This window comes from Xiphias gladius, chromosome 10, assembly GCF_016859285.1.
Source record: "Xiphias gladius isolate SHS-SW01 ecotype Sanya breed wild chromosome 10, ASM1685928v1, whole genome shotgun sequence".
In the NCBI taxonomy this organism is placed as follows: Eukaryota; Metazoa; Chordata; class Actinopteri; order Istiophoriformes; family Xiphiidae; genus Xiphias; species Xiphias gladius.
In genome coordinates, this window is record NC_053409.1 from 13,086,436 (window position 1) to 13,104,168 (window position 17,733).

At 45.6% G+C, this 17,733-nt stretch overlaps 1 protein-coding gene across 1 annotated transcript in view; it reads right to left on the reverse strand.

The window, feature by feature from the left end:
• Positions 1 to 6,066: 6,066 nt before the first annotated feature.
• LOC120795458 (protein unc-79 homolog) overlaps positions 6,067 to 17,733 on the reverse strand; it is a 34,092-nt gene continuing 22,425 nt past the window's right edge. The window contains exons 27-51 of the mRNA XM_040137400.1: positions 17,373 to 17,662; positions 17,050 to 17,232; positions 16,696 to 16,858; positions 16,116 to 16,265; positions 14,873 to 15,975; positions 14,692 to 14,827; positions 13,627 to 13,728; positions 13,022 to 13,138; positions 12,379 to 12,481; positions 12,148 to 12,288; positions 11,973 to 12,011; positions 11,732 to 11,844; positions 11,379 to 11,464; positions 10,816 to 10,989; positions 10,428 to 10,496; positions 10,241 to 10,351; positions 8,828 to 8,932; positions 8,648 to 8,725; positions 8,437 to 8,526; positions 8,145 to 8,320; positions 7,405 to 7,588; positions 7,098 to 7,301; positions 6,877 to 6,954; positions 6,737 to 6,778; positions 6,067 to 6,614 (exon numbers count right to left, since the gene is read on the reverse strand). Coding sequence (XP_039993334.1) covers positions 6,426 to 6,614; positions 6,737 to 6,778; positions 6,877 to 6,954; positions 7,098 to 7,301; positions 7,405 to 7,588; positions 8,145 to 8,320; positions 8,437 to 8,526; positions 8,648 to 8,725; positions 8,828 to 8,932; positions 10,241 to 10,351; positions 10,428 to 10,496; positions 10,816 to 10,989; positions 11,379 to 11,464; positions 11,732 to 11,844; positions 11,973 to 12,011; positions 12,148 to 12,288; positions 12,379 to 12,481; positions 13,022 to 13,138; positions 13,627 to 13,728; positions 14,692 to 14,827; positions 14,873 to 15,975; positions 16,116 to 16,265; positions 16,696 to 16,858; positions 17,050 to 17,232; positions 17,373 to 17,662 — 4,226 coding nt within the window. The 3' untranslated portion in view covers positions 6,067 to 6,425. The remainder of the gene's footprint in view (positions 6,615 to 6,736; positions 6,779 to 6,876; positions 6,955 to 7,097; positions 7,302 to 7,404; positions 7,589 to 8,144; positions 8,321 to 8,436; positions 8,527 to 8,647; positions 8,726 to 8,827; positions 8,933 to 10,240; positions 10,352 to 10,427; positions 10,497 to 10,815; positions 10,990 to 11,378; positions 11,465 to 11,731; positions 11,845 to 11,972; positions 12,012 to 12,147; positions 12,289 to 12,378; positions 12,482 to 13,021; positions 13,139 to 13,626; positions 13,729 to 14,691; positions 14,828 to 14,872; positions 15,976 to 16,115; positions 16,266 to 16,695; positions 16,859 to 17,049; positions 17,233 to 17,372; positions 17,663 to 17,733) is intronic.

The following is a 17,733-nucleotide window of genomic DNA, read 5'->3' on the forward strand; positions in this document are numbered from 1 at the left end:
ACCCCGAATACAACAATCCCTTCAAACCCAGAATGCAACAGGGTTTTTTCACCCCGAGGTTTTCAAATAGGTAAACCTTCCCTCTTTGCTTGGCATGTTGCCCGGACTGAAGACACCATTTAGCTCAAGAGGAGCTGTAAAAGATGGAAGGAGAAAAAAAAAAAATCAAGGCAGAAAGGACGGAGAGAAAGATCCACAAACCGATGTCGAACCGGTGTCAAAAGTGGCACAGCAGGCTGAACATTATGCTCTTAGTAACAGCAAGTGTTGCTGACAGGCTGGTTGGCTGCTGGCTGGAGAGGGACTGTCTGCCAGTCTGCCGCAGATCCAGACCTCACACACACTGTTGACATCTGCAATGGAACAACAGACAATACAGCAACCCTGCAGTCCCATGGGCGGCCAGACAGGACAGCCCATCACACACCATAAATAACGTGCATGCAGTTTTTACGGAGAATGCAACATTTTTTATATTCCAATCCTCACACTGTCCATCTTTTGTTCTCCATTTTTGAGACAGATGCTTTGTGAGAGCCATGACGTTACTGTCGGCCCTGGCTCTGAGATGTGGATTCATCTGACTATGCAATTTAAAGAAAATCCATATTTAAAAAAAAAAAAGAGGAGCGACGACATCAACATGGGACGTTCTGGTTACTTTACCATGCCAAAAATGCCACTGAAGACTTAGGCTCAATGTAATATACTTCAATCATTCATCTATTTATTTGCTCTATTTATTTACTTATCTACCTTTGAATTTATTTTTCTACTTAAAAGAAAAAAAAACTGTCTTGTAAGTTACTTACATCTTGAAAAATCTTGAACATCTTGATGAGTCCATTTTATTTCTTGATAGCTCTGTTTTTTAAGTGAATAATTTATAAACCATATAATTCATTCGTGATGCTCCGATGGTTTAAGCCTGCTGTCAGTTTGTTGAGACACTGATGCAGAAAACACGCTCACTCTACAAAGAGTTTTTGGTATCAGTTGTTTTGTCTCTGGTTGTTTTTGATATGCTTTTCTCTGTTTCCCTGAGTCTTTAGCTAAAAAGTCAGGGGTCCTTATGATGTGCTATGTGAATGTGTGTTTTCCAAACATTATTTCTGTGCAGCCTCATATGCCAGTCCCGATTTTTGGTTTGTTAACTCAAGGCAAGCCCCCCCCCCCCAACAAGTTAAATGTGCTATCACAGGTCATCTGGTTAAATCTTGTTGTTTCAGAGTCTTGGGGTCAGCTAGATGCCTTCAGCCATGTTTCGTGGACTGGATTTGACAATCTTCATTTTTTCTATCTGTCAAGAAGGGCTTAGCCCATCACTATAGAAACAGGGGACATGAGCCCAGGGCTGACCTTGTGACTGGTGAGAGACAGGAGACTTAGCCAATAGCCAGAGATCAAGTTGCACAGAGGATGGCCTCAGCAGGGATGTGTGTGACTCAGTGCTGTCACAGGCATCCTCCACATCCCCGCAGGAAAAACACAACTGAGCAGAACTGGATGTGCTGTGCTGTGCTGTGCTGTGCTGTGCTGTGCTGTGCTGTGCTGTGCTGTGCTGTGCTGTGCTGTGCTGTGCTGTGCTGTGCTGTGCTGTGCTGTGCTGTGCTGTGCTGTGCTGTGCTGTGCTGTGCTGTGCTGTGCTGTGCTGTGCTGTGCTGTGCTGTGCTGTGCTGTGCTGTGCTGTGCTGTGCTGTGCTGTGCTGTGCTGTGCTGTGCTGTGCTGTGCTGTGCTGTGCTGTGCTGTGCTGTGCTGTGCTGTGCTGTGCTGTGCTGTGCTGTGCTGTGCTGTGCTGTGCTGTGCTGTGCTGTGCTGTGCTGTGCTGTGCTGTGCTGTGCTGTGCTGTGCTGTGCTGTGCTGTGCTGTGCTGTGCTGTGCTGTGCTGTGCTGTGCTGTGCTGTGCTGTGCTGTGCTGTGCTGTGCTGTGCTGTGCTGTGCTGTGCTGTGCTGTGCTGTGCTGTGCTGTGCTGTGCTGTGCTGTGCTGTGCTGTGCTGTGCTGTGCTGTGCTGTGCTGTGCTGTGCTGTGCTGTGCTGTGCTGTGCTGTGCTGTGCTGTGCTGTGCTGTGCTGTGCTGTGCTGTGCTGTGCTGTGCTGTGCTGTGCTGTGCTGTGCTGTGCTGTGCTGTGCTGTGCTGTGCTGTGCTGTGCTGTGCTGTGCTGTGCTGTGCTGTGCTGTGCTGTGCTGTGCTGTGCTGTGCTGTGCTGTGCTGTGCTGTGCTGTGCTGTGCTGTGCTGTGCTGTGCTGTGCTGTGCTGTGCTGTGCTGTGCTGTGCTGTGCTGTGCTGTGCTGTGCTGTGCTGTGCTGTGCTGTGCTGTGCTGTGCTGTGCTGTGCTGTGCTGTGCTGTGCTGTGCTGTGCTGTGCTGTGCTGTGCTGTGCTGTGCTGTGCTGTGCTGTGCTGTGCTGTGCTGTGCTGTGCTGTGCTGTGCTGTGCTGTGCTGTGCTGTGCTGTGCTGTGCTGTGCTGTGCTGTGCTGTGCTGTGCTGTGCTGTGCTGTGCTGTGCTGTGCTGTGCTGTGCTGTGCTGTGCTGTGCTGTGCTGTGCTGTGCTGTGCTGTGCTGTGCTGTGCTGTGCTGTGCTGTGCTGTGCTGTGCTGTGCTGTGCTGTGCTGTGCTGTGCTGTGCTGTGCTGTGCTGTGCTGTGCTGTGCTGTGCTGTGCTGTGCTGTGCTGTGCTGTGCTGTGCTGTGCTGTGCTGTGCTGTGCTGTGCTGTGCTGTGCTGTGCTGTGCTGTGCTGTGCTGTGCTGTGCTGTGCTGTGCTGTGCTGTGCTGTGCTGTGCTGTGCTGTGCTGTGCTGTGCTGTGCTGTGCTGTGCTGTGCTGTGCTGTGCTGTGCTGTGCTGTGCTGTGCTGTGCTGTGCTGTGCTGTGCTGTGCTGTGCTGTGCTGTGCTGTGCTGTGCTGTGCTGTGCTGTGCTGTGCTGTGCTGTGCTGTGCTGTGCTGTGCTGTGCTGTGCTGTGCTGTGCTGTGCTGTGCTGTGCTGTGCTGTGCTGTGCTGTGCTGTGCTGTGCTGTGCTGTGCTGTGCTGTGCTGTGCTGTGCTGTGCTGTGCTGTGCTGTGCTGTGCTGTGCTGTGCTGTGCTGTGCTGTGCTGTGCTGTGCTGTGCTGTGCTGTGCTGTGCTGTGCTGTGCTGTGCTGTGCTGTGCTGTGCTGTGCTGTGCTGTGCTGTGCTGTGCTGTGCTGTGCTGTGCTGTGCTGTGCTGTGCTGTGCTGTGCTGTGCTGTGCTGTGCTGTGCTGTGCTGTGCTGTGCTGTGCTGTGCTGTGCTGTGCTGTGCTGTGCTGTGCTGTGCTGTGCTGTGCTGTGCTGTGCTGTGCTGTGCTGTGCTGTGCTGTGCTGTGCTGTGCTGTGCTGTGCTGTGCTGTGCTGTGCTGTGCTGTGCTGTGCTGTGCTGTGCTGTGCTGTGCTGTGCTGTGCTGTGCTGTGCTGTGCTGTGCTGTGCTGTGCTGTGCTGTGCTGTGCTGTGCTGTGCTGTGCTGTGCTGTGCTGTGCTGTGCTGTGCTGTGCTGTGCTGTGCTGTGCTGTGCTGTGCTGTGCTGTGCTGTGCTGTGCTGTGCTGTGCTGTGCTGTGCTGTGCTGTGCCTGTTCTGGCAGCTGCGCTGCGCTGTGCTGTGCTGTGCCGTTCACGTCTCGGGCAGAGCCAGGCTGGCCATGTCTCCTGGGCTCCCCTGCAGTGGAGGACATCTTCTCTGTCTGTCTCACACAGTGCATCTTTAATGAACTGTGATTATCAAGCTTATTCCACTCCACGGGGCTTAATGACACAAACAAGACAACTTATGGGTCACATATTGTGCTAGCTCTGGGCTCGATCATTAATAGTGTCACCCAAAAAACCATGGTCGTGAGTGTCCAGGATCTCGGCTGGAAAAAGTTACTGTAGCAAAATTAGGATTTTAAAGGAAGTTAAAAGCAACTAATAGATCAAAACATCTCTGTGAAATAGGCTACATTCCCATTTCTATTTTAATTTGCACATTCTACTGACATTCCTCTTCAGTGCTCTTCTGCATCCGTTTGTATAGTACAGGTTTAACCCCTTGTCTGTTTCACATCATTAACTGAGCTAATGATGTGAGACAAACAAGGGGGTTAAACCTGTACTACACAAACTGATGCAGAAGAGCACTGAAGAGGAATGTCAGTGAATTATGATGTGAATGAGGGACCATAGACTACTTTGCCTTCCCTGCTTTAGATGTGCCACTTGATGGTAATGCCAATGGACACTCTGAGCAATTTAAACATTCATGCATTGTCCAGCCAGGGCAGTGAGGATTCCACTGTAATAAAAGCAATGTGACAGCACGAGGCAGGGGGACCAGGGATTGTCATTGTCTCAACAAGCTTTACAAGGCTCTCAGAAGGTATTTCTACAGAGCGAAATGGACGCCGATACACAGATCCTTTAAAATGTGAGTTATACAAAGCCACTGGTTATTTTAATCTGCTGCAGCCTGTGTGAGACTAAATCTGTCAAGCTGCTCTTTAATCAAGGAATGTCACCAATTCACACTCCCGGTGATACATCGTTCTGGTGCATGAGTGTGCATGGATGTGTGTATGAGAGCTCGCAATGTCCTTTCAAAGCTGACCTTCACCATCTTTGAGGACCCACTCACACCCTCTCTGCCAGAGAGGCCTTTGGTCAGTGTTAATTACCCTCAGTACCTCCAGCTGCCTGCTCATCAGGTCAGCGCTCCCATATGGTCCTCCAGGAGGCAGCAGGCAGGCAGGCAGGCAGGCAGGGGCGGGGAAAGTGCTGGATACCTGTGGGACACTGATTACATAAGCTGCCGTTAATGAGAGAGGTTCTTTCGAAAAGGGCTGCGAGTTCAAACGATCACAACGGTGGCAGTGGCTGACAGATGCAACCCCGGAGGAAGGGAGACTTGATTAAAAACACACACACACACACACACCTATGCACATGCAGGGACACATGCACATACACACCTGCATCCAGCATCACTTTAATACACACTCGCGCACACAGAGGCACACAGCAGGAGAGGGGTTCTTTGATGAGCCAAGACTAGAGGTTGATGAGAAGGGGCACAGCAGCCTGATTCAGCTGGCTTGGGGTCACCGGGGAGCGTGCAGGTGTGTGTCTGTCTGTGCGTTCGTTTGTCACATTGTGTGATATCATTAAACTAGTGACTGATTTGGCGTACACCTCTCAGCATGGGTCCTCTTATTAATGCATTGACTAAAAAGCTAATTTTTGAAAAATACATGCAAAATCCAATTTGGCTTATTTTTGTCCAATAAACCAATTTCGTCCTGCCGAGTACATTTATACCATCAGATTTAATTCATCTTAAAGCTTAATAATGAAATCCTTGCAGCAGTGAAGATCAAAACAAAGATTAATGTGCTGTTCGGCTTTCTAGCCCTGCTGTCATGTCATCTGTTATTCTCAGACAAGAGCTTCGTGGTAATGCGGTTAGACCTCACAACAATGCTTAATCACAACAAACCACATTAAGCCAAAGGTAATTGTGTTTGCTTGATATATGCGTGGGCCAATCTTTTTCGCTGCTGCCAATGAAGTGGGATGGAAAAGGAGTGGGGGCGGCTTTCCACTTTGGGGCTGGGAGGGGGCACAACCAAAATAGTCTTGTTTACCTCCAATGTCTGGCTCCACCTTATCGAGTTACAAAGCTGCTGTTGCAACTCACGTTGGCCTCTGATTGATTTGAGCTCTGATGGCAAGGGGCAGCATGACTGACAGTCTGACAAGGATCTCATACGGGAGCTGGGTAATGCATGTCATGTTATTTTCCCGGAGACACCTGAGGTTCAGTTTCTCGTCCAGAAGAGCAAAAAACAAACCTGATTTTATCGCTCTGCCATCTGCATCGGGGCAACCTAGACGTTTTCCACACCCGTCAGGACATCAAAGGGCAGTAAATGTCACATTTGAATTTCGAAGGGGGTCGGCAATTCATACGAAATGACAGTGTCTCACCATTTACAAAAACTCATACTTTTATTATCCAGCTTGCAACCAAGCAACTTAAAAAGTAATAGAATCTGAATGTCACAGAGTGATCATATCTAAGGTTAAACAAGCATTTGCTTTCAGACCCTCACTATTACAACCATGGGTCTATAGAAATTCTCTTAGTCATCTACTGACTCTTCAAATCTGTTGAATACAACAGTTAGGCACCTGATACAGTTATCCCACACAAGCCTACCAAACCTTTAATTATTGGTTCCAGTGCTAGTAATTTAAAATAGCATAGATTTACTGTAAATATACAGGGTTATACTAAAGGCGCTGAATGATTCAGTCCAAACGAATTCCACACAGCATCAGTTTACATAAGCGTCCTTTTTTTTTTGGTCAGAGGGTTCAGCCGGAGTAGATGCATGCAGGTCTAAGGACCCAGACGACCCCGTTGTGACCAGAGAGTAGATCACATGGGGTAGAACTGTGAGGCAGCCTCAGACGACTGGATCTCCACCTGAGCCATCTTGAACTGGGTGCACTGCAGCCATTTGCGCAGGGCAAACGGCGGGGCTCCCGGTGCCTGTCCCTGCAGACACTGGTGGTTCACCCTGTTCTGGATGGCCTGGAGACGTAACTGCAGCCCCGCAGACAGATGCTAACGATGGAAGGAAGGGAAGGTGACAAACATCTTGGTTTGAAATCGTCTAAAAAGCCGATAGTTACCTGCATGTTATTAATCTGTATCAGTAATGGCAGAAAGCTTTTTAAAGGCCTTACCTTAAGGTTTGACTGAATCATGGGTAGCCACATAGGAATTAACTAAAGAGAGGAATGAAGATGGATAATTTGTATTAGGCTAATTGTTAAGGTGATCACATATTATTCATATACAAGAAAATAGTAGCATTATAGCAAACCTTGACAAATATGGTTGAGTTGCACTCCTGCAGAGCTTCCATCAGACTAATGACATGAAGACACACCATCTCTACCATCTGAGAGAAAAAAAATCAAAATGATTGTCTCATTTCATATTTCAAATTCAAAAAAGCACAACACATTTCCAGACCCCCATTCCTACCTTAGCTATCTTAGCTAGATCCCTAGATAGTGGAAAAGGAGAAGGCAGAGCACTCACCACTTTATTGTGGGCCATGAGCTGGAGGATGCTGGGTGTAACCCGACTCCAGAACTCTAAGCCAGTGAGGATGGCGCTGGAGGAAAACTCTGTCTGGTTCTGGTTCTGCAGGGATGGAGCAGCAGCTGCCTGCTCGCAGTAAATGGTCCACAGCTGGGCGAACATGAAGGCGTGGAACAGTGAGCACATGTGCAGCACAGACGTCTGGGGAGATCAAGATCGAAACAGAAAAGGCCAGTGAGGTGGTTAAAGATTATATTAACACATCTTGGTTGGGATCATTAGAAGGCATTTGTATCTGCCAGACCTTGGACTGTTCTGGGAAGCCAATGAGGATGACAATAAGATGATCTGCGATGTGGGAGCCAGCATCTAGAGGGATGGGCATGCAGGAGGTGGAGCCCTGGTGTAGGGCACAGTGTGTCAACGAGCCCAAAAGAAGCCAGGACAGCTGGCGGATGTGGGACACACACTCGATGAATTCTTTTGGCCTGCAGTGAAAAAAAAAATAGAAATTCAGTTTTAAGGATCAGCTCACAATATATTCTCCACAATATTATTATCATTTTTCTCAGGATTATACACACAGTCTCACCACTAGCTAATATTTTAAAGACAGATTCAACTAAATTATCTTTTTTTTTTAAAACAACATATTTTCTCATTTATCTCTAGTGGTATTGTGTTTAGGCATTAAGATAGTTTTGATTTTATTTCGTGCAAGTTTGTATGTGAGATTTCTGCCGTTGCACCAACACACCGTCAACAGCCTTAAAAGGAATTTTATTTTTAAAGTAGTTCAAATGAAAACGGTTCTCAGCTAGGTCTGTGAATTATTCAGAGAAGAGGAGACATTTATTATAGAAAGAGATGGTTCTGTTTTTATGTATTTTTTCAATTCTCTAAATTCCACAAACCAGATTCCATCCATCTCAAAATCTAGGGAAATAACGCCAGAACTATCTTTAAGGCCAGATACAACTAGAGATAAGTGAGAAAATATGTTTCACTGTGTAAGTGAACCGCCCCTTTAAGGGCAATTCTTACCCTTGTTGCATGGTGGATGGAGGATGATAAAGCCAGGGAAGATAACGGACCACAGCTTTGTTATCACGGTGATTGCCTTTGCTGATCTCCATGGCTGCGACTTGTGCCAAACCCACTTTCAGGTTCCCCCCGAAAGTGTCCTCATGCAGGGGCTGACAGCAAGCCTTCATATGGCTCTGAATAAAAGATTTGGAGTAAGAGAAAGATAATGCCGAAAAACACACAAACGTTGAAAAAACATACGATAAGATACTATGCACCTTGTGGCACTCACATGAAGATCAAGACTTACTTTAAGTTTGGTTAGTGTGTGCATGTCTGCAATGAAGTCCAGGAGCTCACTGATGTATTGCCTCATGCATTCCATTGCTGCAGTTGTGCACTGTTGAGAACAAAAGCAGTTCATCCTTTAGGAGGAATCACACTGGGGTCTGTCTTTATTTCCTGCTGTGTTACAAGGCTGATTTTAATACGATCCAAACACAAAGCGACTGAAGTCTTACCCCCGGCAGCGTTGAGATCATGTGCTTTTGGATGATGGTGGATTCTGCTAGCCGTGTACCAATATCTGCACAAACAAACTGACAAATTCCAAAGCACAGGTTTTAGCACTGCATTTCGGAGAGAACACGGTAATGTATTTGGTTCGTGTAGAACATAAATGTAAAAGACAGTATTTTTACCTGGACCAGCAGTAACAAGTTTGTGTCAGGCAGAGGAGACTTGAACTTGAGAGCCTGCAGAAGCTCTAACACCACAATGCGGGACATGTAGAACTTATCTCTCTCCTGGATGCGAGGAGATAAGAGAGTGGAGTAAATGTACTGATGCAGCAGGACTGCCTTTTTCTATTATCACTCTCCCTTACTCATGCTGCGAGGAGAGCATAAACTCTGTAGCCTGAATAGAGGGGGAAGGACAGGCAGCGAGAGGGGAGGGAGGGGAGGCAGGGAGACAGAGAATAGACAGAGAATAGTGAAGCTGAGGAGTAGATTTAGGCCAGTCCAGATCTCTCCTCCCAGAGTCCCAGGCAGCTCAGATGAGGCTGTCAGGCTGCCTTCTCCCTCCCTGAGGACAGGCTGCTCTCTTTGTTCATCCCTTCCACACAAAGCCCAGCTGCCTGTTTACAAACCACACTGTCATCTTCTGACTTCCACTTTGCCTCTTTCTTTCTCTATGCAGTCATGTTTTGCTTATGTTAGGCGCAGGCACATGCTCCTCCGCTCCTGCAGAATCCAGAGCTGCTCCTGACATTTCTCACTGTGTGGCTTGTTAATGCGCATACCTGTATGCAGCACCCTCATAATTAAAAGTTAATGGAGCATGTCTATTTGGTAAATAGTAAATCAGAGGCTGTTCTTAGGCTAGCGTGCCCAGTCGAATTTGGCATATAGTGCGCTGCATTTGTGACAAATGGTGTATTGTGTGAAAAACTTTAGTGGGTCTAGAAAGCCTGACTTTGTGTCCTTAAAAGCTGACCTCCAAAGACAACTGAACTGGCTGAAAAATCCTCCCTGTGCTTCCCAGAAACCTCACCTTGCCATAAAACACCTTAACAGGACAGGTTCCAAAAGCAATTGCTCATAGTGACTCTGGGTTTTGAAAAGCGGATATTATCCGCTGAGGAATTAAAGAGGGTGTAGAAAATCAATACTGCAGGAGACATAAAGCATGCAGCGCTGACAGTGGTGGAGGACTGAGGATCCATCTGGCCCAACAGTGCAGACAGCCCTGGCTCCATCTCTGTCTGAGACACCCACTGTGAAACACACCATACATCCTTGGCCCTAGCACACCAACTAATCATGTTAATCAATACTGGCTGATTGCCTACTTAATCATCTGTAACACATGGCCACATTTCTGGTTGACTGGAGAGTCAGGGAAGTAGGTGTAGCACCAAAAGAGTGATGAGCGGAAGGCCTGTGAACAGGAGCTCGACACTTTTAAAACTGCAGATTAGTTTAAAAGGTTTAACTCTTTCAAACTCTTTCAAGACTGCATAAACACCAGGTGTCAGCACATGTTTTATTCCAACATATGAAACTCTATGTATACTACATAAAAAGATGTAGTGTAAACACACTCAAGAGTACCTTGTTGAAGGCTTTGTAACAAAGTCCACATAGTTCTACGAGGTAGGAGAGACTGAACATGCCATACTGGATGACAAAGCTCAGCAACTTGGAGAAGGGCTCCAGGAGGCTCTGTAGACAGAAAAAGTTAGATGTTAAAGACCGGGGTTTGGACAAATCAGCATGTAAAATTCGGTCCTGGGCTTACCCGGGTTGCATTTGTGGTTGGGATTTTCAGCAGACAAATGATAATCCTCAAACTGGAATCCATGGGACACTAATGAAACATACAGATTGCCAAACATGTTGAGAAATGTAAACTGCCAGTAGGTTTTAAAGTGCAAAAGTTGAAAATTATTGAATGGCGCATATCCATAGTCCTGGAGGTGGTGTTTTAAATTTGTCTGCAGTGATAAATTGATTAGAGTACACTAATTTGACCTCTAAGGCCAAAAGCATCAAGAGTCAAATCAATTACAATTTTAAGACTGTCCTACTGAACCGACAAGGGCACCGCTAGATGCTTTTTCCTGCAGCAATAATCACATTAAACCATGTCAGACCATGGCTAAGTGAATGGAAGAGTCGGTATCTACCTTCAGAGGAAGCACAGAGGGCAGTTTTGTGAGGAAGGTCTGGAACTGGTTGCAGATGGTCGTCCACAGGTTGCTAGGCGAGTCCATGGGGAGAGCCTCCATGAAGGTGGCAATGTTGTCCAGGCAGTGCAGCATTGTGCCCCCTGCTGGCAGACTCTTCTTGTTGTTCAAGCCCTGGAGTGCACAGAGGCATAAACCATAACAGGCTTATATAAGGAAATTCTATAAGCGAAGATATTTCCATTTAACTGATCGTTCAGTCCTGATCAATCACAATGCTCATGATGAGAACAGGGGATTTAGGACATTGAAGCACAGATGATTGCTTGGATGGGCTCATACATCAATGGGTCCTTATCTGTGTCATTTGTTTAGCTTTATAGTAACAATAAACTGGTACAGTGGTGCAGGGTAAGGTAGGTTTTCTTGAATGCCCCCATAATTTGTTGTTTTACATAGGCTTATGCTCTACATGTAGCTGGAGCCACAAAAGCTACTGCTTTGACAAGAGCTCCTCCTGCTGGTTAAAAGACTCAACACAGATACATGGAGGAAAATCCTACCTCGAGCAGCATGTTGAGGGCAGCAACAGAACTCAGTTCATTGAAATCAATCAGCGAAGACGCAAGCGTTCGCAGAAAACTTCCATCTGCACAAAAAAAAAAAAGGTAGACATAAAAAAGAATGAAGGTGACAGTATGTCCAGTGGGAAGCTATTAAGACTTATCATTGTGTAGAAAAACGATATAAACATTAAATTAAATATGTAAAGAAAAGCAATAAAATATGCACAAAAGGTTACAAAAAAACACAGGAAGGTCAAAACACACAGGAATGAGCAGCTAAGACATCTATGGAAACCGTGCAGGTACATTTTAAGGAGTTTTGAGTTGAGTAGTCAGTGGTGTCAGCAGACCTTTGATGTTACTCTGGAAGAGTTGGGGCAAGATGCCATTAGGGGCCAGCTGGTGAAACATACAGCGCAAGAACTGCTTGGCTACACCTGCTACATTCCCTGGGATCAACATACTGCAGAAACATCACAGGGAGAATGTCTGAGTTGGACAGGCAATAACACTTCACATCTATTATTAAACTCATCTACAGGCACAGTGAATATCAGAGCGCACTGGTGTGAAGGCTTTAATGTCTCATACCTCTCGGCTTGTCCAGAAAAATTGGCACTAGATGCCAACCTGAAAGCAGTTAAAGCAGTGGATTAGGACTCTGGGATGAATTATGCATGAGTTCTATGGGTGAGTTATGAAACTCATTTAACGGTGAAGTGCTGCGTGGATGGAGATTGCAGGACGGCTACTGGAGCGGCTGTACCTGCCCACAGACTGCATGATGTCTAGAAGCATTGGAGCAGCCAAATCAGGGCTGAGGTGGATGAACATGGAGAGAACTACCACAGCGAGGCCCAGCGTCTCCTCATCGTATTCCTCCAGCACAGCCGCACAGTCCCGACATCTGGGACATCACGTAGAATTACACCAGGCTGGTTTAAGCATTAAGATGACTTGTTTCAAGACACGTATAGCTACTGATTGATTCATTCACCTGTCAGACATCGTGGTAGGCTGCTCATCGATGAACTCTTCGGGCGCAGGGACAAACATGCTCACTGTGCTTGGTGCAGAAAGAAGACTTGTTTTTGTAGGACCTGCAGAGGAAGAGTACCAGTAATGGAATAAGAGAAAAGCAGGCTTTTGGTAAGATTCAGTTATTAGATGCTAAATGAGGTCGATGAGGAATAATATGTTAGTTGTTTTGTTTTTTTTGAACAATAGCTTTGTTAGCTTACTTCTAACTTTAGGTGCACTGGTCATAACTAACCATTTCAAAGAGGAGATATTTAGGCTACTTGACTATGGTCCTAGACTGTATTTTATGGAGCTCACCGTCATTCATTAGTTTGTCCTGATTTTAAAGATGAGAGAAAAAGATTAATCAAACAGTAAATACTATAGGATTAGTCCAAGCACTCTTTAAATTTGAAAGGTTCTAAGTCTGTGAAAACCAAAAAAAAAGAAAAAATTTTACTTCTTTATTATATTGTATTTGCCCAGAGTTTGATTTCAATTATTGGTCAATAAGTGTTGCTTTCTGCTTTATTAATTGCTGTTTCTTTCGTTTTCTTACATGTGTCATTATATCCATGTACCTCCTCAGGGGGAATAAAGGGAAGTCTAAAGCAACTGACCCGTTTCCCAGGTGCTGATGTTGTGTGGCGCGCTGGATTGATGCTCCAGCTGTCTCTTCATTAGCTGGCTCATGGTCAGAGCTCCCAGAGAGCCTCGCTTCACCTGACGGTACTGAGCTAAAGGTCAGATACAGAGAACAACACCTGGGTTAAAGTACCCGCGAAAAACTCATTCCAGCTTTCCCAACAACAAGTGTTTGTACGGTTACATAGAAATTGGGAAGACACTCACATGAAGAGAGATGGTCAGTGACATTTATATTATATCACAAGGGCAAAAGGGAGGAAAGGAACTAAATCATTATTACATTACTTAAGATTGGAAGTAATTAGAAAATAAATTCATTAATCATTAGATACATATTTTCTCTATTGTTGTTTTTTTTTGGTTTTTATGAATAAGGTGATGATATTATCAAATTATATTATGCGATATTTATTTAATATTTCCAGCTCCAATATAAAGTTGAAAAAAAGTTAATTTGCAAAGAGAAAAATACAGAAACTATATGTAATATTTTAGACTGCACACAAGTAATATATAAAAATATGTCAAATTAAGGCCAAACCAGTTCATAAAGAGACTATGTAATAAAGTATCCTACTTGATACTGAAGAGCGGTGGCTTGTTTCGGGCATAGCAGCTTCAAGCGTTGGGGCAGAGGCAGATTCTCGTGGCTTTTCCAATGTAGACAGAACTTTGTGATCTGTAAGGCAATATGGGTGAATGATGGGCAGGGCACTGGCATCAGATTATACGCCATTATATGCCAGTAGTTATCCAGTAAAAATCAGCTATAATGTTGCAGATATGTCCACCATCGGGAGAAGTTTAAAACAGTTATAGTGTAGTTAGTGCTAATTTAATAACAGTTTATCATGTGAAATTTAATGCTTTGTTACGTAACTTCACCACCAGTTTACAATTCAGAAAATCAGTTTCCCAAAATTTGGTTTCAAGTATGAAATTAAATTTTGCCTTGCTCTTCAGCTTCCTTTAAATTAGTTAAAAGTAGTCATGTTCTCCCTTGAAGTGTGTGTTGTTGTTGCTGCGTGTGTTTGTATAATGGGGAAAGTGGACACATACATAGAAAACACACCACAGGACACCACAAGTCTGGAGTGGTTAGTTGGATACAGATTTGAGGCAGCTGCACATGTTTCAGAGTGCATTTGTATCCCAAAATCCAAAAGTAGTATGTCAGTGTTTTTGCAAGTTTTAGTTCCTAACTAAAACTCGTATGAAAATCTAAAAGCAGAGTCTTCAAACTTACCAAACTTCTGCTATCACAGGTAACATTAAGTCTGCATAAATTTCTGCCAAAGTTACACACTAATCTCATGGTAGTGTCATTGAATTGAAGATTGACGGCGGACTGATTTGAAAAGTCCTCACTTACATTTTGATAACAAAAGCTTATAGAGTCTGATAACTAATTGTTATACTGTAATGGCTTGCTGTGACATAAAGGACAGTATACATTGTGTGTTGTAAATGCCCCAAAACGTAGATATCATCTGAAAATAGTTTGAAACAAATTACACATCACATGAACTGCACACTGGGAAAGTAGAAACTTGTCACAATGAGCCCATGCAACAAGATCACTAGATGAGCGATGATCAGTTTAAGTTATAGTACAGGATGCTTATCTCTCCTTCCCCCTTACCGGTTTCTGTGGTCTGCTCACCACCCAGCTTGTCGAACATGTTGAATGAGATGTCCAGGTATTCCCTCTGGATGGCACTGACGGCTATCTTTCTCTGCTTCCGTTGTCGGGGAACAATCTGGATTTTAAACTCTGCCTCGTCGTTGTCGTCTGCATTGTCAGGTTTGGGGTCACTGTCCGCGTCATCACCCATGTCGTCATCCTCTTCATCGTCACCATCCTCTTCTTCATCGTTGCTGTTACTCTTGCTTTTCTCTGGAGAGGAAAGAGGCTCTGCTTTGTCTTCTGGGATGTCCAAGAAGATGTTCCTACCAGAGGGACTTGTTCCAGGTCCTATCCCAGTCTTCACCTCTTCAGGGACCACAGATGTATCGTCTAATGAGGAGTCAGGGACATGTGGGGTCTTCCTCAGCAGGTCTCTTTTCTGCTTCAGGGTCATGGGACTTTCATGGCAGACATTTTCCAACCGGTCATGAAGATCCAGAGAGGTGCTGGGAGTCACCCGGTTTGGCTTCTTTTCCACGAATGGTTGCTCTGAGCCTCTCCCTCCCACCAAAAAATCTGGCGTCTTTTTGTCATCGGAGCAGTCCTCCACACTCACCTGAACAACCGGAGACAGTCGCAGGGTGTTACTGCTGGCAGGGGAAGCAGGGACCTTTGGACTCCCGTTGAACTTGGAGCTTATGATGGTGTTAAGGTCAAATTCCTCATCACTCTCCACGATCCGCAGAGGAGGCAACGGTTCAAACACCAAGGAGTCGCTGTCAGACATGGAGAGCAGTGAGTGTTTCTCTGGAATTGAGGTGCAGTCAGAAGAGAGGTCAATGAGGTCTTGGTCCTCTTTTTCTTGAGCTGATCCCACTGAGGAGCCCTGGTCCAACTTGTCCTCAAAGGTCTCCATGCAGCTGAGGCGGACCTCAGGGATGACAGGTTTGGAGATGTCAGACTGGCCCCCTCGAGAGCCTCGCCGGTCCACAGGATCGCTGGCCTCCACCCGAACCGAAGAGCCGTCCGAGGATCCCTTGCCGTGATGCCTGCTGTGGGACGTGGCCGAGGATGGGGGCAGGACTACAGGGGGCACCTGCATGTCACAGCGATCAATGCACGACTTGCGTCTGTGCTCGTCGAGATTGAAGAGGATGGAGTCCGTGTTGGAAATGTCCAGAGACTTTTGCTTGTGCATGGCCTGCAGCCGCTTCTTCCTGGTGCTCTCCTCCCTCACGCAGTGCAGAATGCTGTCCTGAAGGGCGCTGGCTTCACGGTACTCTGACAGCTCAATCTCACCTTATACATAGAAGAAAAACGAAACTTTATCCCAGTGAAAGCAACAAGCCTCCTGCAATCACAGAGAATATGTTGCGCTGAAAAGATTCATTCACTGTGCTGTAATACTACACTTGACTCTGAAAGCCTCTGCGTCTTACTTTTTTTGGCATTCAGCTCTACCGGCTGGTATTTCACAGACTTGCTCCCACCAATCCTCTTTAGGCGGGCAAAGAAGGTCTGTGACTCCTTATTAGCAGCACCAGTCGGAGTGTCATGGACATCTGACTCATCGAATACGCTGTCCTCTTCTAAAACGGAGAAAATATGGAGAATTGACATCAGCACTGCAATTAGGGCAATTATTAGCATATAGAAAAGCATATAGAATATCTAAACCTGACTGGGGAGGGTATCATTTTTAATCTATTCTGACATTGTCGTCTACAAGGTATATAGATATAGGGTAGGTTTCTTTCAAAATGGTCTCCTAATTCAGATTCATAAGTTGTATAAATAACACAATTCCACCTAAATCAGCAAATACTTCAAACTGCAGTGAGTACCCACACTTTTTTTTAAGCAAACGTCTGTAAAGATTATTGTAAAGATCCACAACATCATGTCATGGCTATACACAATCAACAGATTATATATTACATACTTGTTGTGCTCTACTCAGCAAATTGTAGCCATTATAGAAGTCTGCTGAGATAAACAACATCCTTTATTTTGCATCACCTTTTTCCTTCTCACTGTAGCGGCTCATGTTGGAGTTGTCGCTGTAGAGGGGTCCTGCTGTCGCATGGGGACGACAGCTGTGATACTGGGCATTGAGTGTGTTGATAGTGATGTAGATTAGATGGAGGACCACTTTACTGCCATCCATGTCTCTGTAAGGGTACTGTGGATCGCAGAAATATATTATAAGCTTATGATGTATAGTCATTCTCTTTGTAAATCAAAACGCATGCGTATATATCATGAGATATAAAGAAAATATGTAACGGCAAGATTCAGCTGTTATCTGTGAGACTGAATGAATAACATTCCATGCAATGAAATCATGTTGACACATAATAATTCAAAGAATACCTTATAGAGGATAACTAGGAGGGCTTTGAGCCACATCTGTCTGATATGTGGCCTCAGGGCCCAGAGAGAGCACCGAGGCGGCTGCTGGAAATAGTGTCTCAGCTGGGGACACGTGCAGTATTTCAACACCTGGACCACCAGAGGGAGCAACTGCTTCCCCAAACTAATATTGTAATCCATCACCTGAAGGAAGGAGCATTTCAATCGGTTAGCATACACGTTATACAGGCATATTCCTCTCAGCATACCCAGAAACAGTACCATTAAAGCTCCAGCAATAAACTCAGAACATCAAAGTGATAATAAGTTTGTATTTAAGTCACTTGTGCGATGCCAGCGATGAATGCGTTGAAGCAGGTAGAGGTGCGCATCTTCTGAGGTGCGATCATGAAGCAGCCCTCCTGTTGGTCGTAGCCCAGCAGCACGTACAGGTGTCGCTTCACAGTGTTGAAAGCCTTGGCACTGCCGATGTCGGCCTCATCGCTGCTCTGGTCTTTGGCCATAAATTTCATGAGCACCATGATCAGCTGGTGAACAGTCTGGTGGTCTATGCCGGCATCCTCAGGAAGCAGGTCTCTGATGATGGCGTCGTCCTCAGGAGACGGGGTCTGGCCTAACAGAGGGGCTGAAGCGTCAGGGTTAAAGTGAGGGAGGAAACGTGCTGCAGACAGGGGAGAAGATTGG